This window comes from Drosophila yakuba, chromosome 2L (assembly GCF_016746365.2).
Source record: "Drosophila yakuba strain Tai18E2 chromosome 2L, Prin_Dyak_Tai18E2_2.1, whole genome shotgun sequence".
NCBI lineage: Eukaryota > Metazoa > Arthropoda > Insecta > Diptera > Drosophilidae > Drosophila > Drosophila yakuba.
Window position 1 is genome coordinate 13626464 of NC_052527.2, and position 23466 is coordinate 13649929.

Genomic DNA, 23466 nt, shown 5'->3' on the forward strand with positions numbered 1-23466 from the left:
TGGCCACAAGGAAAGCAACCGCTTATCTCGAGAGCGTCTTCCGCTTGCCGCAATGGGAAACCGGGAGGAAAATGAAATGAAAAATGACGCCAAGTGAAACTAAGACTCGGCCCAACTAATGGTATTATAAAACGTAAAAGAAGGCAACGCCAAAGCAAAGAGCATGGCGCACAATTTGATTAAGTGCCAAAAAGTAGACGGCGACTGTTGTGTTTGCACTTTCCTTTCTTCCTTTCTTCAGCCCCAAATTAACCCAAAATATCACTTTACTTCTGGCCACAGCGTTAACGATTTCAACTTGATTAGGTCGAGGGTGTGTTTCCAGTCTGACCGCACTGACATGATTTTCTGTCAAGGGCCGAGATACGGCTTGTTAAAAACAATCGATTGAGGTAACACTGTTTCTGGAAATGATTTCAATTTGGTCCTATCTCGTAGGGGGCACAGATTAGTTTGGTAAGTAGGTTACGAATGAAGCTAAAATGAACACAAAAGAAACTTAAAATCTGCATTCCTTTACTAACTCATAAGCAAGGGTAACTACTTAGTTACTCTTACTTATTTGAGCTCCTAGCGAAAAAGATGTTTGTGCAGCACTTGACTTCCACTTGTGCCGCTGTATTAAATCGCTGGGGCACTTTGCTTCGATATGAGTTAAGCCAAGTGTCACTCACTTGTAACTGGTAACCCATCGTTAGTGGTTAGTGCACAACCTGGCGAATTTAATGAAATTCTTTTTCCTTACACACTCTTTGCTTGCATGCCGCTTTGTCATCATCTCGGCCATAAATCAACCGCTCACAAGCCATTAGCCTAGCTGCCGTTTGAACGCCTAAATAGCTGCCACAATTTATTTCCGCCGCGTTGTGCGAGAGTTGAAATATCGGGATTCGGGATCTCGATGATTTTAAATTGGCCATGCCGCCAAATTCCTTTGCTCCACTGCATCTCAGTGGCGTCAAGTTCTTTTTAATAGCATCTATGTGGGTATGCAGGCATAAATTTGAGAAGGATGTGTCGAAAGAAATTCCAGTTAGCTCTCTGGGCTGAAATAATTTCGACTAAGCTATTAGGCATTTTCGTCGTTCCTTGCCCCATCTCCTTTTGGCCATTTATGATTAACACTGAGCAAACATGCAAAGCTTCTTGTAACGGCCGTTTTTCATTAGGACACCACCGCCCCCCGCCCCCCACAGACCACAACTATCAGCTGGAAGGAAGTCCTGGCGGAGGCTTTCCTACAGGCTTTCCCGGTCTGCCTGTCTAACGAGCATTTGTCATTTCTGCTCCTGACAAGCCGACCCATGCACATTGGCAAATAGTTGGCCTATTTCATTTTTTTAGCCAGAGCCTCGTTATGGCCGCTGTTGTAGGTGTGAAATTATAAATTGCTGAGAATTTATGAGCCCATATCCAAATGTTACCACTAGCGCAGCTCGGTCTTTAAATTCTTTCAATTTTCCCTGACAGCCAGGTATGTTATATGTATTAGCTGAAATGTATACAAAATCAATTTATAGTACTAGATTTTCAAGAGTAAATGTTATGAATGTTGTACAAGAGACTACATATACCATAATAAAAGGTTATATATTTTTTTCTGAAAGGAATAACCCTAAACTCGCATAATCACCAGTTAGCCAATAAAACACGTCCTGCAGATTTGCATAGTCTCGCATAAATTGCTTTAAGTTGGAATTTTGATGCTATTTCTGTCGCTCAGGGCATTGTTAATTCCAAGCCAGCTTGTCGTCTGCTAATTGTGAAAATTATGAGCCAGTTGGCTTTAGGACGTGGTCGAAATGGGGGAAACGGACCTGCGGAAATGGGAACCCTGCGATGTTGGCAACGCTTTGGCATTTGCTTTGATGTGCGCGGTGGGGAATCCCCCAAGGTGCTGAAAACAGAAGCTGTGAAAAATGCGCAGAAATAGTAGCAAATTAATAAACATGACGGAATGTACGCAACAGAAAAGCTAAATTTAAAAAGAATGGAGAGTATAATAAGTTACGTAAAGATTTATTAAATGTTTGAATTTAAGCCAGGAAAGGTTCTACATGCGCTTTTAATACATAAAGCTAATAAATATATGTAAGATTAGAGCTAAGTCAGTTAATATCTGCCTGTGCAGACCACATAAATAGCCACTTATATCCGCCTATATCAATAACTAACAGGTGGGCACGCACTGCCACAACGCCAATAATTAAGTAATCAAATTGGCATTTGCAAACGAAAAACGATTAAATTGAGGGTATTATGTGCGACGGAAATAGTAAATACCGAACGCATAATATTCAAATGGTAATTACTGCATGATAATAATCCCACTAATTTATTTTGATGGTTCTCGAAATTATTTTCAAATGCATTCGCCCATCGCTGAGCTAATCCAAAGCAATTAGAAAGCACCTTTCCAGTCTGGACAATCTGGACAGTCTGGACATCTGGGGCAGAAGGAGTGCCTAGCGATGTCCGTGGAGCTGGCATAATTGACCAGGAGCCTGTGCTTCAGGTTCAGCTTCCGGAAAACACGTTCCCCTTGGGCACCCAGGACCCCCTAATTAATTAATGTTCATTAGCAACTGTAATTTCTCGGTCTGAGTTACGGTTTGGATACTCGCACAAATCAAAATGCGTGCGGCTTGTCTGATTGCCCGAAAAGTGAGAGAAGTGCGGGGAAAACTTTTTCCATAGAGTTCTTTCCGAACTCATTTGAGGTCGGACAAGGGCTCAGGAGTAACTGGGCCTAACTGAAATCAGACGCTGATAATAATGGTTAATTACGTGTTTAATTATGCATGAGATCTCTCACGCCGTCTTGTCGGACTCAGTTTGCTGTGCGGAAGTGGGCGCTCAAAGTCTCGTTAATAAATTATGCAAATTGTAGGCACAAAAGTCCCTCTTTGACTCTGGGAAATGGAAATTCATCCACGGCCTTCACGGGGAAAGCAAAACGAAATCAAGGAAGAACTAGGTTGGGCTGGGAAAACTGTCTTAAGCCGAAACGGAAGTAAACAAATGAATGAAATGAGATGGGATGTCATATTTTAATATAATTATATGCCAATTATCGTTGCTAATATATTAATGCTCTAAATGCTTTTTTAATAAGACAGGTGTTAAGTTTTTTATGCTGGATTATAATTAGTTTAATAATGCTTGATAACGTTTCCCTTTGACCAATTTGCAGTCGTGCTAATGAGAACCTCTTCGACTTTTGGCGATTTGCTAAACGGCGCTTTCAACTTTCGCCAGTTTTCTACTTTGCACTGCAGTTTTAAACTTTCGAAATATTCCTAACCAACTCTTGACCTTCATGGCTCGACGTCAACCAACTTTCGGAAGTTTTGAGGGGAACTTTCGCTGCAAGGAAACTGAACTCATCGCTTTCCCTAACCCCATTCGATGCATGACCTCTAGGACAGAATTAACTGAAAGACTATAAAAATGTGAGAGAATGGAGTAAATAAGTAGGTGTGTAAAAAACAAATCCAAATAATAATCAAAACTTCACTGAATGCAAACTTTCTATTTAATTTTAATTAGAAAACTTTTCAGCTTAAATTCAACTTGTAAAAGACATTTACTTGCGATTTTTGGTTCCAGGCTACACAGGAATTAAAATAAAACAAAAGTTTTGCTCGGCGAAACTGAATAAAGATTTTGAGGGCACAGCGCAAAAGAAAGTGAAAGAGAATGAAAATCCAATGCAAGACGATTTTTCACAAAAAAATTCATAGATTGTAAAAGTATACAAATTGAAAGTTGCAGAGTCAAAGTACGGATAAGTTTCGCATAGGAAGCTTAAAGATTAAACAGAAAAGCTAAAAGAAAGCTGATTAAAGCCTTTAAATTAAAGCTGCAAATAGAAACTGACTTGTATTTAAAAAAAATGTATTTATCCTAGTCTGTTGAAATCCTTTTATTCCTTCAAGGGTAGGAAGTGAGTTATTGTATACACCCAGACACCGTTTTATTGCATTTTTATCTCTGGTGACGTTTCTGCTTTTGTTATATTTTTGCGACTTTGCTCTTTGTTTGATGAGGGTTTTATGAGCGCGCCTGAGCAGTTTCTCCGAATGTATATTTTTTGAAAAATATTCATATCGAGGATTCCGGTGCTTAAACCAAATAATTACAAAAGAAAATCCAGCTTATTTGATCACACCTGGCGCACCGCTCTGTAAAAACGAACGAAAATCAAGTTTTCTTTTCATTTCTATTCCACAAAAACTATATGCCAGTTAAGCTCGATTCAATTTAACTTGACAAAAGGCAACACACAATCTGTTGTGATTGCGCATAGAAAAATATGCGGGTGCGGAGGGATAGCGAAAATGTGGAATATTCATTTGGCAGATGGACAGGTCCATGGACAGTCCACAGCTCTGGAGCTTTGGAGCTTTGGAGCAGGGGCTCTCTTCCATCCGCCTGGCCTTAATCACAGTCACGAGTCGAGTCGAGTCGCCCAGTTTGGCAGAGACAATCATTTGTTATTTGATTTGCACATCAGCCGGATGTGGACGCGGATACCCAAGCAGCCGGACAGCCACGATGGCTGGCAGTCAGTCAGCCAGGATGTCAGGACATCGAGACATCGGGACATCGGGTGGCCAGGGGCTTCCTCGGCACAAACATTGCAATTTCCCGGCGCCACTCGATGCCCGGACATCGTTGATTGTTGGTGCTGTCCATTTTCGGCGACTCCCAATTTAAAGGCCGTGTCGCCTGGCCAGCAGATCCACACTCAGTAAATGCAGATACCCGTGGCGTTGACGGAATGAATTGCAGCCGCTCGGCTGGAGAGGCACCAGATGCCATCGATGCACCGACGAGGTGCTGATGAGCCACAGCTAGAGTCAACTAAAGTCACATTTCGTGATGCACTTGGCATGCAACCGATAGCGTTTCTGCACAAAGACTCAGTTTCAGTGCGTTTCTGGGCTATAAAAGAAATATTTGTTGTCTTTGATATGTAGGACGAAAGTCTGCAGTTAACTCATTACTTGTCGTAATGCAATTTGTCTAATTTTCTTATTGTCTGCGAATTGCGTGAGTTATTTATAATAGCATAAACCACCTAGGAAAGGACTTCGTCAAGCTAAACGGAGCCCTGGAGCTCCATGCATGACATCCTAACCCTTTCCGTGCTGCACTTGTCCATATCGTTGACATGTGTTGCGTTCGCTCTAATTTAATTAAAATCAACTTGGGGCAGCTCCAGCAGTCGACTGCAATTCCCCGCCTGCCCCAAGCCCATGGCCAATTTGTTACGCTTTTAATTTGTTAATTTATTTGCTGGCTGCACGGAGGGCTCGAGAGATAGGCAACAGAGTGTATCCTTCGCTCGCCTCTTCGCCCCTCCGCCACTCCTTCCCTTCGGATTTTATTTGCTGGAAACATTTTTCCCAGCGCCCAGCGTTTTGTGGCCCCGTTCTCCGACTGCAACAAGTGCATCAAGCCGCCGCCGACCTGCCACACATGGATGCACATCCTCACCCACACACCCCCAAACCCACACACCTAGACATCCGCATCCATAGCAGCACTCACACAGAGACGGGCAGTCCAAACACACAGACTCGCACACTCGGATTTGCAGGCGCTTATCCCGTGGTTGATTTTGTTTGTTTTAACTGCTTTCACTTTCCTATTTACCTTAGTGTGTGGCGCCAGCAATGGAAAATGAAAAATGGCAAAACGCTGTTTATTTGCTCAGCTAACAGCAGCCGGCACACACACACACACACGCACACACTTTTACGGGCGTGTAGGTGTTTTAAATTTTCCACTTTTCCAGTGGCTGGATGCTCGTAGGCATCGTCGTAATAAAGTTGCATCACGCTTTTATGCCGACACACAGTGTGGTTTATAAATTTTATATATTTCTTGATATATTAACTTTTAGGCCCACGGACGGGGCTTGTCAGGGCGCTCTAATCGGATTTCGAGGCAGCCGGATACAAATCAGGTGGGATGCGCACCTCATAACGTGAGATCTGCTTTTGGGAAGAAGAAAAGCTGGGCATTATCCGCTATAACATACTTCAATTAATTCCAAATCAGATCAGATTGTATATTAACAAAATATCAAATTGTAAGTTTATATGTAATTTTAGAAAGGAACTCTAAAATATAGGCATATAAACATAAAAGATAATTCAGCATTCGTTGTTACCTCACTGATGCTACCCGTTGTTTTCCAAATTAAATTATTTGCTGCATATGCCAAGACATTCGACGCCATGTGGCATGCAACATAATTTTTTATTTACCCCGCCACTTTCCCAGCGGGAAGCACGCAATCTTTGCTCCTCGCTTAACAAAATGCCAATGTCCTGGCTATGTGATGCGGCTTTAAGATAGAAAATCTGGATGCCGGGATAGCTTGTCGATGCATTTTCAATGGCAGATACTGCCATTGCTGAACTTAGAAGATGAGAAAAACTGCTCATGTCTTAGCGTATTTCTTAGGATACGATATTTAAGATAAGTTATTGCTTGAACGTTGATATTCATTGAAGTAGAAATGATACGGGAAGGCGCACCTTCAAGCCAACTGAGTACCAGAAAAAGTAAACGACTGCTGGGCGATTTCAGCAAATTGTATTTACCTTGAAAAGGCAACAGCAGAAAAGTCAGTTTAACCAAATACAGGCGAAAGAAAGCCTCTCGAATGCCGACTTCATCTCAATAAAAATTCAGGAATTGACTTGTTTGCCCCAGCTAGAACATAGAAAAAACATAGGCAAATCCAGCCAATACAAATGATTAATGTTTGCTGTGTCAGCCGAAAAATATGTGCTGCCTGTCTGCGCTTTCCCAGATAGATGGCTTTTCCATGGCCGACGGCATGGGCCCAGGGGCTCCATGGGCTCCACATAGATCAATTGCCGTACACATCTGCTAACTGCTAGTGCAAACACAACAGCCAACTAAAAGTTGGCTAACTTATGCTGATTATAGACCACATTGGCCGCAAGTTATTATCAAATGTCTCCCCAGAGTGATATATATCAAGGAATACGCATTTCGAGATCGCCCCTTTTTCCTTCCATGTTATTGGGCGCTCGATTTCGGTGGGCGTTTCAGCGTTTAACCCACTAATCGAGTTTTCTGCGTGGAAAACCGTTTTGTGCCTTTTGGCTAAGCAAATGTTTTTTGGCCTATGTGTATAGGCCGCCTTTGCCGGGGGCCACGGCTATCGGGTGGTCCGTAAAAACAAGTGCCGCTAAATGACCTTGTTAATCATGTTCCAGTTTGCCTGTGTGCGTGATTTATGCTTATTTATATTTTATGAACTAAACAAAAGACAGGGAAAGAGTGGCTGGAACATTTGTTTGGATTGGGTCCAGCAGGGGAATAAAATGGACAAGTTCTACCCGTGTTTTCGACCAAGAAAAGCTCCCTGTGTTAATGCAGTGGATTTCGCAGCTCTATTATATTTAAAAGCTGATTTTCGCAGTTTAAAAGCCTGTTATATGAAAAAGTTCTCTTATGATATTTATGTTTATTTAAAAAGAATTTTTGGTTCACACGCTTAACTTGTTTGTTTTCCATTTTTAGATACTATAATGTTTTGTTTTGTTTGCCAAAATGAAAATATCGTATTAATTGATGTGTGAGTAAAAAAAGAGCTACTTAAATAACATACCCCAAAATAAATAAAGCCATGGTGCAGAATATATAATTCGTGGCCTGAATTCAGCTAAAAAGCTTAACGAAGGGTATTTACGTGTATCTTGTCGAACTGCTGGCCAATGATTGCAACTGACCGTTTGGGGGGTGGAGAACTTAATCAGCTCGTCACTTTCACCAGCTGAGAGAGTCGCTGCACTTAATAAACGCAATTAATCCAATTAAAATGTCATGTCCCATTAACGCGAATTAAACTCCGCGCAAATGCTCGTCAATTAAATAAATGCACTTAAACCAATGAGACGCATACACTCGCAACGCACATACCCATTGAATGATGGGTGGTTGGGTGGTTGGGTGGTAATAACCATTCATATCGATGGCTCAAAGCCGCTTGACAGTTGAAAGATGAAAGAGGGTTGCGGACTCAAAGGAGCAGCTGGTGGGAGAGGGGCAAAGAGGCACCGAGCCTGCAAATTTACACGCCGCGATAAACATCAATGCACAATTAAATGCAAGTGCAGTTGTGGCCTTGTCAAGTTGCATTTACCCAACAGCTAAGCCCCCCTCCTCCCCTTTGCCCGATCATTTCCCCATCTTGACTTTATTAACATAATCGACTGTGTCAACGCGTTCGGTCAATTTCTCCTCCGGTAGCAACTAATTAAATATGGTAAAATGAAATGAATATATTTCCGATACGGGCGGCGGATGATGTGGGGTATTCCCCCCTCGTGTGCTGGTGTTACACAAACAGTTTTCCGTTTTTCATTTTTCATGTTTATTTATCATCATGGAATTACCATCGGAGCCGCAAAGCATGCAGCGTTCAATTAATATGCGTAAATTACACGTTGTTTGGGCTCAATTCATTTATTGTTTGCGGCACGTGGCAACAGTTGGTGGCATGGAACGTGAATGGGGAAGGTGGCACTTGCAGTATGACTTCATTTTACCAACATTGCTTGTTAAATATAATTATTTACGTATTCTTCAACCAATTAATTAAGGCTTCATTTTTCAAAATAATGATTTATGACACTATATATAGACCTTATGCTTATTATGCTGATGCAGTCGGCTTAAAAAACGATAAATAATCGCATCAAATCAGTTATTTGATAAGCTTCAAATAGGAAAAAAAAACCTTAAATATAGACGTTATATTGCAGTTCACTATAAGGTATTCTTTCCATTTGAAAGCCAATTGCATTCAGGTGAGTGTTTTATCATAAATTCACGTTCCTTATATTAATTTAAGCTGAAAAATCCTCTAATTGAATTAAATTTGCTATAGCAAACTATTTGCACACGCATCCCTCCAGCAAACAGTATCAAAAATCAGCCATACAGTCGCAAAATCACACGCATGTAGACGCTCACAGATTTAAGTCAAACACAAATATTTGAAAATCATGTTCATCATCCTGTTGACAGAGTCGTTTATAAAATAAATTTACTAAGCAACATGTTTTCATTGGACTTAAATTGTTTATGTCAACTGCAATTGGAAAGAAGGAGGGGTCCTGATCCTTAAGGCAAACATGTACATAAATACGTGTGCTCATTGTTTTAGTAGCGCACACAAAAGATGAACTATGAAATGTGATTAGGTATTAATAGCATTTGCTTAAACGTGGCTAGTTGGCAATGGGCGAAATAAAATCTTTGTTCGATATGCGAAAGGGGGTTTACAACTCCAGAAACTAAAGATACTCATACCCAACAGAGATATATATATATGGAAAACACGTATATCAACAGATTTATGGAGGGTTGAATGCCAGTTTATTGTAATTTCTGGGCTGTCAGGACGACACCTTGACGAGCTAACACTGCATATTTTTGGTATTTAGGGTATTGGTTGTGCCAGGCAACGACAACGGCGAAACTAACTCGAAATTTATGTTATTTATTTTGTAATTTATGCTACTATACGGCATTCGAACGACTTCGAATGGCTTTGTTTCCGTCAATCAACTTGACAGGTGCTTTAATCATTTTTCCCTCGTTTTCGCTCTTCTGTCACTTGTGTCATGTGGGCTTGTATTGATTGCAGTTCGACACTTAAAAGCCTTTCAAAGACTGTTCTCTGATTATCTAAACACTTTCACGCACTTCACATTCCATTGCTTTACTTAGAATATCATTTTAGGTTTTAACACATGAAATAATTCAATAAAAAGAAGCTATTATTATTGTAGATCCACTTATGTTGCTTTATTGTTAGCACCCTGATATTATAAATATGCACTATAATATTTTTGAGCAGCTCTACCATGTGTCTTAAATTAGATTTGATATTCCAACTTACTGAAGGCCATTTGTAGGAGCATAAGTAGGGCATTCCTTAATGGCAGTGTTTCGAATATTTGGAGCAATCACTGGGATGCCCCAGGTAGTCATTCCGAAGGAAGTGGGCTCCAAGTTTTACATATGCACTTCTTTTGTTCAATCTCTGGCCCGGATTTGGCAAATTGTTTGCAGGAGAAACAAAGGACACTGGAGGGGGTACGAGTACGAGGTTGAGAAGGCTGCTTATCCTTGCCCGGCAATCCAACTTCTTTCGTGTCGGAGCAATTTATGCTGCCTGCCCGACTCCTCGGGGGCAATTGTCTGACTGCTCCTCCTCGCCTGGAACCTCGCCTGGAACCTCGCTCCTCCTGCCGTCCTCCGTCTGGGCAGGCAATCTGCTGCTCGTTGTTTGCAGTTTAAAGGTTGAGAGTAGTTCAAATTGTTTGCCAGGTATTTGCACTCCAGCACTTTTGCCAGCTATTTGATCTGTGATTGAGCTGAATGAGCAAATAAACTTGTGGCCCGACTCCATTGAGCATGCAGAGACATGGAAAGGTTAATGCGCTCAAATGGATTTGTGGCTAAACGTAAAATACAATATTTTAACGGGCTCTTAGCTGGGATAGGTTTCCAAATCTTTTAGCTGCACTTTGACTCTTTGAATGTGCAAATGATTGCGAGTTGCGTACAGCTTAAGGAAATGGGTAATTTTCCAGCTGAAAAAAATCCCTTTCGCCCTATGTCAGTCGATGTCTGATACAGATACGAGTAGTGGATGTTCATAAATTAATTGGTTTTGCAATTTTATTGGTCCCGTCTTAATTTGATTGACCTATCTTGTTACGCCACTCGCTTTATTTATTGTCTTTCGGGGACGGCTACAGCACTTTATCATTTATCAAAAATTATGCGACAAAATATCTGTGCCACGTCAACGTTTCAATAGGCGGCCAATAAAATTTATGGCCAGTGCAGTGGCCCCAATCCGACCTGCAACAGAACCGAGTCCTGACCACACCACACCACTCCAACCCGACTCCAGTGGCAACTTCGACCAGCAGCTCGTCCTTCGATTCCGCACAATGCAGTCGGGTACATTTGTCATGGGTGTGTTGTGGCCAGACTTATTAAACGGCTTTTAAGCGCCGGCCGGGAAGATCCTTATTATCCTTATTATGCGCAGAGTGTTTTCTATATATCTCTGCCGAGATTTATGCCCGCCCAAATGACTTCTGTATCGGTTGTATTTCGCAAGTGATGCGGTATTTTTTGTATGAATAGGAAATCCCATCTTTAGGGGCAAACATAAAGGGAAGCATGCCAAAATTTGTGTTGGGCCACTAATGACAAAGAGGCTTTTAAAGGAAATGAACTACATGCTTTTAAGTTGAGTTCAGCGTTAGTATTATTCTTGCGAATAACAGATGAAACTATCTATTAGTTGAAAGGTAATCACCATTTTATGCTTATATTAGTCTTGAGTTCTCTGGGCTAAACAGATATTTATTGATATTGTATTGTATCTACTTTGGTCGCCAACCTTCTCCTCTTCAGATACTTTCAGATGAGCAAAGCACTCAAATATTCCATAGCCTTGACTACAAGGGTATATTAGGCATGTATTAAAGGATGCCAGGAAAAAGAGAGTGCTACAGACATATAAAAAATAATCTGAGTTCATATACTCACAAAACAAAAAACAGGAATATAAAACATTTCTCAAAACAGCTGGGAGTATGGCACATATCTTGCCACAGGAATACAAGTAGCGGGTATCCAATAGCCGGTATGGCGCTTTAGCCAGCAAAGTATATTTAAAATTTACGAGGCCAGCTCACTAAATTCAGCAGAGCACCGCACCGAAGGAGCCGACCCCAAAATACAAATGGGACCCAAGCTGTTTATGTTTTTCGAACGTGTTTGGATGTTGGGAGCAGTTACATTTGCACGCAGCTTGTCCATTTGTAATCCCCCCACCCAAGTGGCATGGGTGTGAGTGGAAGTGGAATGTTGCCCAAATTAAGTTGTTGCCTTTGGTAAATTGTCAGTCTGCTGCGTAGACACATGTATAGTATGTATGTGAAATGGGAAAACAAGTGGAAAGTAATGTGTGAACCTGCGGAGAGGGGTCGCCTAAGCCGCTTTAAACAGAAAAGTGTTTCCCACCAGATAACAAACGGCTGTAATTAGTAGGGACATCGGGGCGTCCACAAAGAATGCTCTACGCATAATTAAACAGCAAATTAAGCATTATCAAGGGGCGCCCAGCTACAAGCCTACACTGCAAAAGGAGATGGTTACGCCAATCCCCAACTGAGTGGAGTGGACTTGGCCCAATTTGGGTTAGTGTAAACTCGCCCAGCGGCAGCAGGTTGCGCACAAAGGACTCAATATTAATAATGGTTAATTGGCAACAAGTGATCGGGGTCGAGTGTTGCCTAGTTGCCTAGTGACCTTCGGGGACATTTCATCATCTTAATGGCGCCCAGCTTGGGCCACCAGCAAATCTGTGACAATGCACGCGTGAACCTTGGCAGCCCCACTCAAATTAGAAAGCCCCCGAGACATGAAGGGGGCTGTAGAATGTCCTTCGTCCTAAGCGGCTTTCCCGCACCCCCTTTGCCACCTGTCACTGCGGTCTGGACCGTCAATAGCACTTAAGCGGACACATAAGCGAGCGGACTTCTGGCAGCGGGCTGGGGTCAGGGGTCAGCAGTTGGGGCTGCCCACAAGGCCTGGCTTTGATGGAGTCTAGTCATTGGGCTTAGTTAGTACTTGCGTGTATTTGTGTGTATTTGTGTGTATGGGGATTGAGCAACAGTTTATAAGCTTTCGAAGCGGGTCGAACTAAAAGTTCTCAAGAGTCTTGAATATCTGGATATTTTCTATTTACCGAACCCTTCAGTTATTTTGTGATTTATCTGGAATTTTTAAACAGCTAAGCAGCGCCATCATCAAACTATTTTATGTTAATGGAATAGAGAAACAATTAAGACATCCCCCAAATACGACGGACTCAGCACCCGATTCAGGAAGGGTTCATCCAACCCTTATAATCACTGCAATTAGTAATTACGTCGGCCCCGTCCCAACTTGCCACATGGCAAGGCGACCACCCCAGATTCACACCTGTCCTGGCACTTATCCCTTTTAATTAGGCGCCACCAAAAGGCAAATTTTTCGAGCCCAAGGAGGCAGCGAAGTGGTAACGGCAGCTCTAAAACCCCGAACCCTTCTGCCATTTCCCTATCTATCTGTCTGTCTGTTTGCCTTCCTTTGGCAGATGCTTCGACTGGCAGCTCGGTGCCCGATGCCTTCGGCCCATTTCAGATTTTCATTTTAATTATTGCGAGTATTATTCTGAAAATCAAGTGAGCGGCAACTTTGGCAATTGCCACACGCCCCCTCAGGGCGGCAAGGGGCGTGGCTGGAGCCGTTGAGGCAGCTGTTGCAGAGCTCCAGAGCTCCTGCTCCTTTTTTGCCCAACTTTGCCACCTGCCAGCAGGGTTTTTCCCTTCGGAGCTCGCTGGTGTCTGCATGTTTCCGTATCTGTGTGTTATCATATTTCACGCCTATTAGCGTTTTAATTTAATTAACATTTATGGCGACAGTTTGAGCCAGCTGCACTGGAAATACGAGCTGTTTAGATGAGTTCGAAGGCCGTGCAGTGCAGTCGTGAATTCCCCTGCGTCGAAACTTTAAGAAAAGCTTTAATCAGTTTAGCTGCATTGTTTGACTTTGAAGCTAAGCCGACTGGGAACTTGGCGGCAACTTCATTGCGAGTCAGCCAGGTAGCCAGGGGAGCTCAAACGGAGCTATATTAGTTACCGATTCCGGAAATAATTTCACGTAACTATTTGCACGTAATGCCAGCCAGACAGCTGAGCCGATGTGAGTGTCGGATTGCCAGGATAGCCAGGATAGCAGTCCATCGCCGTTCGCAGGACTAAATTTATTGAAGGTCCCGCCCGACATGGACATGACCAGGGCAACTTGAGTTGGAAATTACATCCGCTTGTGTCTGCCAGACTCACACTCACACTACACAGTAACGTCCAAGAACTTTAAAGCGATTGATGTAGAATTTGGGGGCAAAAAGTTGAAAACATTTCCGTTGCCTATTTGCCTCTTATAATGACATAATTAAATTGACACGCCCAAACGCACAGGCACCGGGCGTTTTACAATAACATTTCCAGTTCGTCGCCATGGATGTGGCTTTTCCACCAGTTCGCTTGTTGTGGGCTAGCAAAAACATCCAGTTCGACCTTAACAATCTGTCAATTGTCACGAACTGCGGGCCGTGGTTGCTTTGTATATTTTGAGCACATACATAACTCAAAATTCGCGACATTTACTTGTTTATTTAAAGTGAAAAGTGATCAAAACATAATAGTCTAGTGCCTTAACTATAAGATACCCTGTACTCCGCCTAAGAAAGTGCAAGTCAGTATATATCAGTTTTGTATATTTTGAGCATATATGAAAATTCGCGACATTAACTTTAAAGTGATAAGAACAAACTAGTCTAGTACCTCGGCTGTAAGATACCCCGTACTCCGCCTAAGAAAGTGCAACTAAGTATTCATATATCAGCTGTATTGATTGCTCAAGAGCGCCACCTAGCGGCGTTCACATAAAGTTCTGATACTACTTAGAAAATATACAAAATCTTAAAAGTGAAAACAATTACCTACTTAGAGGTACCCTTTAGGTTTTGCAACTTTTAAGTTCTGGCTGCGTTGCTCGGCGTGGAGCACCTAACCTGTGTATTTTTCCCCAATAATAGTTCTCCATTTTTCACCCGTACTGCGCCATAGGTCAGCACCGAAGATGGAAAGGCTTTTCCCGCAAAACCCCCTGTCTTGCCACGCTCTTTTCCGCTTTTTGTTAACAACAAAGGCAGCGCGGCAGCAAATGAAGAGGCTGGCTGGTAGTCGGAAAGAAAGAAAGGAAAACATTGCAAAGGAAATCGAGGAGGGCATTGTGCGAGTCGACTGAAACTGCAGTATTTTACCTTGGACTGCAGGCAAGCATGAGAATTTAATGAGCAGCATGCAGGAGCTTTGAAGTTGAAGTTTCCACTGCCAGTCCCGAGTTTGAACTGTTTAAGGCTTGATCGCGTTATTGGCAAGATGCTCGATGGATACCAGAATCAAATGGTCTGTTTTGGGCAATTATATATTCACAGAGGGCCCATTTTATTGCCCAATAATTGCTGGAAAGTGCATTTAATTTCAAATTTAATAATTCCCACGGCCAGGCAAGCTATTTTCAATTTGGCTATTTGTGGTCTTGTGCAAATTCAGTTTTGGTCAAATTGTTAGACATATTGCATTTACACGCATTTGGCTCGGACTCTGGAGTTTCGGTTTCGGTTTCGCTTCGGGTTGGTTTGGTTAGCTTTGATGGCAAACAATGGCAGGCCATTTGTTGTTCGGCCCATTGAAATTTGATTTTGTGTTGTGTATGTTCAAGCTTGCATGTGTAATTGCCAGAGCCTACGGATTATGTGGTTAAGGCCAAGTAAATGTTTTTCTAAGCCTTATAAATAAATATTTAACCATATTTATCAACACAAATGAAAACACGAATGGGTGGCTTCCTGGGCAGACAGAAGTCTATGCAGTATGCAATTATTTAATCTGTTTATGTTTGGAAACGTTGCTGGAAAATGATGTAGTCCAACGCAATATGTTCACTAGCAGAAATGAGCAAACAAAAAAATTGTATGACAATAAGATTCATTAAGAAGATTGTATTATTCTCTTAGTTCGTTTCGCATTTTAATTTCCCAAGACTTTCCTGTTCAATTAAAACCCCTATTGGGATTATCTTTCAAAGCCCGTGTGACCGTTCGCAAATCTTTTAGTGCTTTTTACGTGAAAATCTTGTTGCCAATTAGGTGCCCAATTATCACCTTTAATTAATTGAATCTACCGCCGCCTGCGGTCGTCCAATCACAATCTCACTGCATTCTCGACCTCTTTTGGACGCGACTTTTACTCCTTTCCTTCCCTGGCTTTCCCTCCGATTTCCATGCTAATCACAGGCAAAACTTTCGACTGCATTTATCCTCGGACTCTCTTTCAATTAATTCTGGCAACCACTAAAGGCTATACCTTGCTAATTGGGATTATCCATTATCCATTATCGGGCAATCGGCATTTGAATAATTAAAACGTCAAATCGAACTAGTTTGCCAATTTGCCGGACTTTAAATTGGGTGCTGTTGCTATTGCTGTTGCGCAAAAGAAAACAATTTTTGGCTTTTTCAAATGCAAATTTCATTGCTCATACGACATGTGTTCCGTTGCCGTACGTGATGCGTTTGCCAGTGAGTGTTCGAGTTTCGGGCTCGATTTAAATTGATTTTTATTGTTCGCAGAAGATCCCGAACAGTGTGGCATATTTATTTTTGGATCGCTTGCAGCAATCACTGGCATTTTTCCCATAGCAGGATATCAGGATATACGGGAAAAACGAGCTAAGAAATATCTCGGCCAGATGTCAAATAGTTATGCAATCGTGACAGGCTCACTTATTATTCTCACTCGATGCTACTGCAAGGGATGAATTTAATTGATTTAGAGAGAGGGAGTAGTAAAATATTTTTTCCCCATGTTTTGCATACGATTCTAGCTTGCTAATCACATATTTTCACAGTCGCTCAATGCATATGAAATCGGCCACTCCGCACCTACTTCACTCACTTCCACATTGCTAAGCTATTGCCTTGGTTATGAAAAACTTTGCTTATGCATAAATTTACTCCCACCGAGCGGGGAAAATTGAAATGCTTAAAAGCGCATGAAAATGTTGTTACAAGTTTGAAGTTTTTGCTGGGTCGCTTTTTATGCGGAGCACAAACTTTAAATGCACGTTAGAGTATGTGTGTAAGTGTATGTGTATGCGTATGTTTGTGTGTGCGGTGAAGAGAGCCTTGGCTATTTGTTAAGAGAATTTCTATAAAATGTTCAAGGCTTTTGTTATGGAAACTTTCCCTGCGTGCCGGCACCCAAAAACTGCAAAAAAAGTGCTCCCGCAGGCCACTACAGGTGAAAACTTTCGTTTACATCTTAAATATTTTATATGTGTTGCGATCATAATTTGCATTAGTTAAGCCCACCCAAAGCCGAGTAGAAAGCCGCCCAAGAAGGCCACACATAGGCGACCGCTGGTTGCACACGCCTTCCTGGCCTTATCCCCCAGTTCCTGAACGCGGTTGAGATTCACTCGCTCCAAGGACATTTCTCTCACTGGCAACTGCTGAACCCGGTGCTGATCCTGCTCCAGTTGTGAGAGTGTCTTGACCACATCCAGCCTGACGAGGCCCGCCTGCCAGGCCAGCTCGATCGCCAGAATGGTCCCGCCCGCGGCCACGGCCACCATCTTGCTCGCCTTCAGGAGCACGAAGCCGGTGAGGAAGCCACCGGCTGCTCCCATCCCAATCTGGCTATACGGCGAACTCTGGCTGAGGCTATTCATGGCTAATGGTCGGGTATTAGAGCAGTTGCCGGCTGTGTTGCGCTGATTCTACATACGTACTGCTCTTCACCACGGGTAAGTCACTCATTGCAGCTGCTTTCTCCACCTGAGTCTGTGCTGTGATTTCACATACAATTTGGGTGACCCCCTGTGAAAGGTAGCTCACAGCATGCCACAACTGCCGCTTTGCTTTGCGCCCTTCTATGCGCTTCTCACACTCCCCAGCTGCGCTCAACTTGGCAAATGTGCGCCAGACCGTGAACGTCTAAGCCGACAAAAACATCAAAGTTCGAATGCGCCCATGAAAGATTGGGTTGGCGTTACGGAAACGCCGACCCTTACATTAAATGGCCTTAAATTTGGTGTAAAAGCAGATTTTGAAAGTTTTTAATTAGTCATAAACTCTGGCAAATCATTCCTGCACAGAGCAGGGCGCACATATTTACATTTAACTTTTCATGGCTAGTCAGTATTGCAAACTCTTTAGTTAGCTTACACGCTTTTCACTGATCTATGAAGCGCTTAAACACAAGGGAAAAATAGGCTAAACAGCAAGTTTATCAACGTCTAAAACGTTGTATTGCTTTCATCTCAGTTGAACAATTTAAAAGCTACTCCATAATGAAAATTGTAAAATTGAGTATAAATACTTGAACAGTATAGTTCGTTCAGTGATTCATCGCCTTACCAGTATTCCAGCTGAAGGTTTTGTTGGCAGAGTTCAGGCTTACAGTTCAATTGGCTGGGACCTCCGAAATGGCAACGGACTTTAACGATTGAATGCGTTTTGGGGTTTAGTCTCGGCACGGCTCTTATTTAATTTATCGTTCAATTATGCGCCCAGCCACGCCCAAACCAAATAGCTGAGGCCCCAGGAGCTGTCGAGGTGTTTTTCGCTTATCGCTAGCAGAGAATCAAATTAACAATGAGCACGCAAATTGCCACAAATGACTGCGGAACTGGACTCGAGCGGAAAAGGGAATTCAACTATTTTCCGAGCGATTATCTAGGAGGAGTAATGCAGTCTTTAAGTGCTTTTGTGCAAACAATATCTCAGTCGGACAGCGGCAGTAAACACCCTTGGGTGATTCTCTGGATTCTCTGCAAGCAACTAAAGTGTTGGAACATTTAAATTGACATTAATAGGAAAAGTAAAATGTGAAATCGTCTTGCCCAGAGGAAACGGAAAATAAAAACCACACATGAAATATAAATGAAACAGAATGCAACTTGACCATAAAATGTGAGCTCAACTGAGCGAAAAAAGGGCCAACACAAGCGGAGCAACCGACTAACAATTCCAACATCAATGCGAAACGTGTTGGCCATGTGGCGTAGATTCTCTTACGGCGGTGAAGTTGGCAGAAGAAATCCTGCTATTCGAAACTTTCTCCCCTTACCTTATTTTTTCCTCAGCAAGTCCTGATTTTATGTGCATTGTTTAATACAGGTGTTTCTGTAAGTACGTGAGGTGGTTAGCAAATGATGTCGTTCGACTTGTTCCATTTTAAAATATTTGAATATTGTCATGTTTTCATAAAAGAAATATTTGTACGTACATGTTTATTTAATAATAAAGCGTTGCATGAATTTTTGGCCTGGTTGACATCTTTGGAAAAGTTTACTGCGGCTTTTTACGCTCTCTTTTCGGCCTTAGACAATGTTGAATTAAACAGAGGATTATTGTAATAATCATATTGCATTATGGTTTAAAACCGTATACAGGTAGGTTGGAAAGTATCCAAACTATTGCGAACTGTGCAATTGAAAATTAATGCCACGTGAAAAAAGATGCATCACTGCTAGATGCAAATAGCAGGCGCAACAGTACGTATACGCAATGCATATTTACCCAATTTAGAAGCCAAGTGCAGTGTGCTCTTCCCAACCATATGGTTAATGCGATGTGGGATACTGGCTGGTCCGACTGGACGCCAGAAACTTTGGGTGCTTGTACAGGCCCTCGCCCGTTGACATGCTGTAAATTTGAAAACCGTCATCCAGTGGATAAAGTGTTGCATGTTGGCTCAAAGCAAACGAATTGCTCCTCCAGCCGCTCGTTGGTTGCTTTATTTGTGTGCGGGCTTGTACAACAAATTAACTGCGGTGGGCGGGGGTTGGGAGCTGGGAGCTGGGAGTTGGGGGATAGGTGGACTGCAGGATTGCCAACGTTGTTAGTTGCAGCTTGCGAGCGATGAACGCAGCTTTGTGGCTGCCACCGAGGCACCGAGGAGGTCAGGGCTGCCTGGTCGACAGTTCGTTGTCGAGTTAAATGGTTTGTCTGTTTCGGAACATTAATTTAGATGCTGCAACTTGATGCAAATAGGAGATGCAATTGAGGAGCACACTTGGAATGGCTTAATATTTTTATGATAGGTTCGCCGAGAGGCAAGACAGTAAGCGTCAGCAGATATATTTCATGTACCCCAGCATCTGCTCAGGAAAATTTAAATGGATTTCAGTGCTTGCACTGTGCTGGTATGTACTTGCTTAATGGAGGTGTCGTCAGTTTTGAACAAGAATTTTGATTCATTATCCAGTAATCCACTACAGAAACAAAAAAAAAAAAGTCGCTTGAATAATCCCTGAATCCTGCATAGGCCGCAAAATGTGAAAAGTCCTGCGATGGAACAAGTGAGTGAAGCAAATGCCAATTGCAGATGGAAGTGCATGCTCAAACGCATCGATGCCAAAACAGAAATTGTGGTTACCCCAAATGGTTAAAGGATGCTGCAGAGCTCGAAGCTAAAGGCGAAATAAATAATTATACAGATTGCGGTGCATGCGCACTTTGAAATGGAAAACCGCATGAATATGAATACCAACGCTGTGCCGGAGGAGCTGGAATTCGGCGACTAAATCAAATTTTATTTTAATTAGTGACGCCTGCCTGCGGTTCATTCGATGTGTGTTTGTGTCCTGTGGTATTGACTTAACAAGGCTGGTTGTGCAATTAGTCCTTCGTCCTGAAGCCTTACACTTAAATTGTGCCCATAGAGCAGCTTCATCTTGGACCTTCTGTTCTATGAAGCCCCTTTTGTGCCCCTCGTGAATTATGTAAACTGGCAGCCAGAGAACTGGGGAACTCTACTATTTCCATCTTGGGCGATCCTGATGTTGCTGAAATAGTTTATATGAGATTCGTGCTGACTGAGTCCTTTTGGGTCAAATTAGTGGGACACGCAACACAGCTTAATGCTGGAAGAAGGTCTCGCAACAATGTCTCACATTTTGCATAAATGCATGGGACAAGCGACTTTACTTTCTTTCGGTTGCCGATTTTTTATGCATTTACTACGTGACTCCCCCCAAGGGCTTCGCAATTTGTTTGCCTTTTCCTGGCGAAGAGTTTAATAAATAAATTACGAAAGGCGAGAAAGGTTCTCGGGGCATAATTGCGCCATTCGGAGTGAAGGTGATAAAACGAGATTCTCATTCAATTTGCAAAGCTTTTGAAAATGCCACAACGCAACGTTGACAACTTCTGTGAATTCGGAATTGTGGTCTTATCCTTGGACAAATAAGTTTCGTCCTAAAATAATAATTTAGGTAGATCCATTTACAGTTCGATATTGCATTGCCAACAAATAAACCAATGCATTATTGATCCATAAATTAGTTTGCATTCTACAGATGAATCAGAGCCGAGGTGCAATGAATTTTGTCAAACTTTGATTTGGGCTTCCCAGCTGCGATCCTGAAGCCCAAAAATATTTCATTTCACTGATTCTGGCCAACTGGCGATGTGGAACAGCCAGGTGGAGATGCCTGCAGTTGGCATAACGACGCCCCTTAATTAGCAGAAAATATGCGCAAATCGAAAACCAAGGAAAATGGCAAAACTGGCTAATTGGAGAATTTCAGTGATGATTCCCTTGTTCTCCAAGCCCAACGTTAAAAGGCACTCTTGTTCGCGTTTATTCCGGTTTGGGTTCTGCTGGGAGATGTGGCTAAAAAACTGTCGTCCTGAGATTAACATTTGATTAATGCACGAAGCCATGGCGATGGGCAGCTGACTGGGGTCATGTTTGGACCAGTCATGCATTTGAATGCAGCTCACTGCCTGCTGCGTTCTATTAACACCCCACTAACAGCTAACTGCGGCTCATCCTTATCTCCATCACTATCACCATCACCACCGCCATGCCCATCCCAACTCCTATTCCCATCCTCAGTCCGGCTTCGTTCATCCTCCTCCTCCACCGCAAGGCATGCCATTTTTGGGGCCTTTCTCGGTGGCGCTGTCTTTAGTGTAACACATGTCGCCACTTAATGCGTTGAGTGCATACAGAATGAGACGAAATGGAAAATTCCAGCTTGGGACGGGCGTCGTGGGGCATGAAATATGGCAACAACGCGGCAGCTGGCAAGGCAAAATGCAACACGAAGGAGGCGCCTAAGTTGTCGCCTCGCACATTTCCACAGCTGACAGGCTGGCTCTCGAGATGAAGCCCCCCTTTCGCTAGCTATCCATTTTCAAATTGATGGCATTTTAATCGGCTGCGATACAGAGGCGACTGGGAATTTATATAACTTTAAGGCTGCCTTTGGATAGTTGCGTTCCATTTAATTAACTGTTCGGTTAACTAGGCCGTCTGGCCACAATTCATTTACTCTTTTGACTTGCTGAACTCGCAATGTTTGTCTTACTCTGATTTCGCAGCTTTGGGCTCGATAATTAAGAGGCCAAATTGATTAATTGCTCGTCGGCTCGCCGCCTTTTGGCTGCAGAGTGGGTGAACTGAAGCGGCGACTCGCCAGCGGCCTGCAATTAATAAAGGGGCGAAAAAATCGGCGGTAATTGCTGTCCATCCAATCAATGCGTTCGATAGTCCTGTGTGTCCTGCAGTCTGGCTAAAGTCCGGCTCAACTGCAGCTGCAAACTAAGTGTTCGTTTCAAAATACAAGCTCTTAATAATAAAGAGAGGGTGTTGAAACTGCTGTTGTGTTTGTAAAGAAATTAGTAAAGTATAGTAAAATGCTTGTATTCTGTTGATTTCTGCCTCGGTTCATTCATCATCATCAAGGATCCGCTAGTCTGCCTGTCAGCACGCAGAGCCCTTGCGAATTCAATTATTCGAAATACAGACCAGCCAGACACATTTAACACAGCTGGCCTTTATAAATTGCAGTGAGCTCGAATTTAGAATTGTCAGGTCAACCAAAGGGGTGGCATTCGAGAGGAGTTGATAGGGCCCAGGCATCAGGAAATTAGAAACGCATGCCACGTGGTGACCAGGACATAGGGGCACATGTCGCTCGGCGTTCCCCCAAGGGTATGCAATAGTGCAACAATGAAATCCAGAGCCCAAATGCAAGGGTTTCGTTGCATTTCCTGAGCGACGAGTGATAGGGTTGAGGGCTGAGCTGTTAAACGAAACCCATGGCAGCATTGTTTGTGTTGGCCAACACGTTTGGCTCCCATTTCCGTTTATGAATTGCATCGCCCGATGGACAGTTTGGGCCAACATCTGGTCGGCCGTTAAGCATTTAAGTCTTAGAGAGGAAAGTGGCCTTTAAAGTGGAGTATCAGTAGGAGTGCTAGGATCACAGAGAGGAGTATCAGTAGGAGTGCTAGCATCACAGAGAGGAGTATCAGTAGGAGTGCTAGCATCACAGAGTCGAAGACGCGCCGCATGGAATTCAATTACGAAGAAGGCTCACAAGTCGACATCGACTGGGTTGCCAGAGAGGCACTCGTGTAAATTCATAAAACGAATTGGTTTATGGCCCAGCCTCCAAAAGTTGAAGGAATCTGCGACATGGAGCAACGCCCCAACCGACGACGAGTGCAACCGACAACAGAAGTCAAAGCCTCTCCACATGTCGTCCTTTTCGCCAGACTGGGGTCCTGCCAAAAACATGGAAAAACCCAAACGATACGATACGAAACGAATCGAAACGCAAGCCGGCAATATGTTTATGGCCAAAGTTCAAAGACTTTTGTTTGTCTTTTGATGGGGTGCAAATTGAAATTGAATTTGGCCGGGTTAAGCGCGAAACCCTCCCCCATTATACAGCCGCCCATTTGGGCCATAAAAC

General features: G+C 42.9%; 1 protein-coding gene and 1 long non-coding RNA gene across 3 annotated transcripts; one reads left to right on the plus strand and one right to left on the minus strand.

Moving 5' to 3' along the window:
• Positions 1-13625: 13625 nt before the first annotated feature.
• LOC120320709 lies at positions 13626-15151 on the plus strand. Its single transcript, XR_005560237.1, has 2 exons — positions 13626-13727; positions 14757-15151. It is a non-coding gene; the product is annotated as an uncharacterized LOC120320709 (long non-coding RNA).
• A 1856-nt stretch (positions 15152-17007) lies between these two features.
• Positions 17008-17607, minus strand: LOC6528125. Of its 2 annotated transcripts, none has more exons than XM_015198973.3 (2): positions 17485-17607; positions 17008-17426 (listed from the first exon to the last, which is right to left on the minus strand). In XM_015198973.3, the coding sequence occupies exons 1-2, from the start codon at positions 17510-17512 to the stop codon at positions 17056-17058; spliced, it is 399 nt and encodes a 132-aa protein (XP_015054459.1). In that variant the 5' UTR covers positions 17513-17607; the 3' UTR covers positions 17008-17055. The 2 variants fall into 2 exon arrangements, with proteins under 2 accessions (XP_015054459.1, XP_002089192.1); XM_002089156.4 differs by having other exon boundaries at positions 17481-17592.
• Between the last annotated feature and the right edge of the window lie 5859 nt (positions 17608-23466).

Excerpts from the sequence above, each read along its gene's own strand:
- LOC6528125 (XM_015198973.3), bottom strand. The coding sequence starts at position 17,512 with ATGAGTGACTTACCCGTGGTGAAGAGCA. Across the intron at positions 17,427-17,484 it reads CTTACCCGTGGTGAAGAGCA|CCATGAATAGCCTCAGCCAG; the intron begins GTACGTATGTAG and ends CCCGACCATTAG.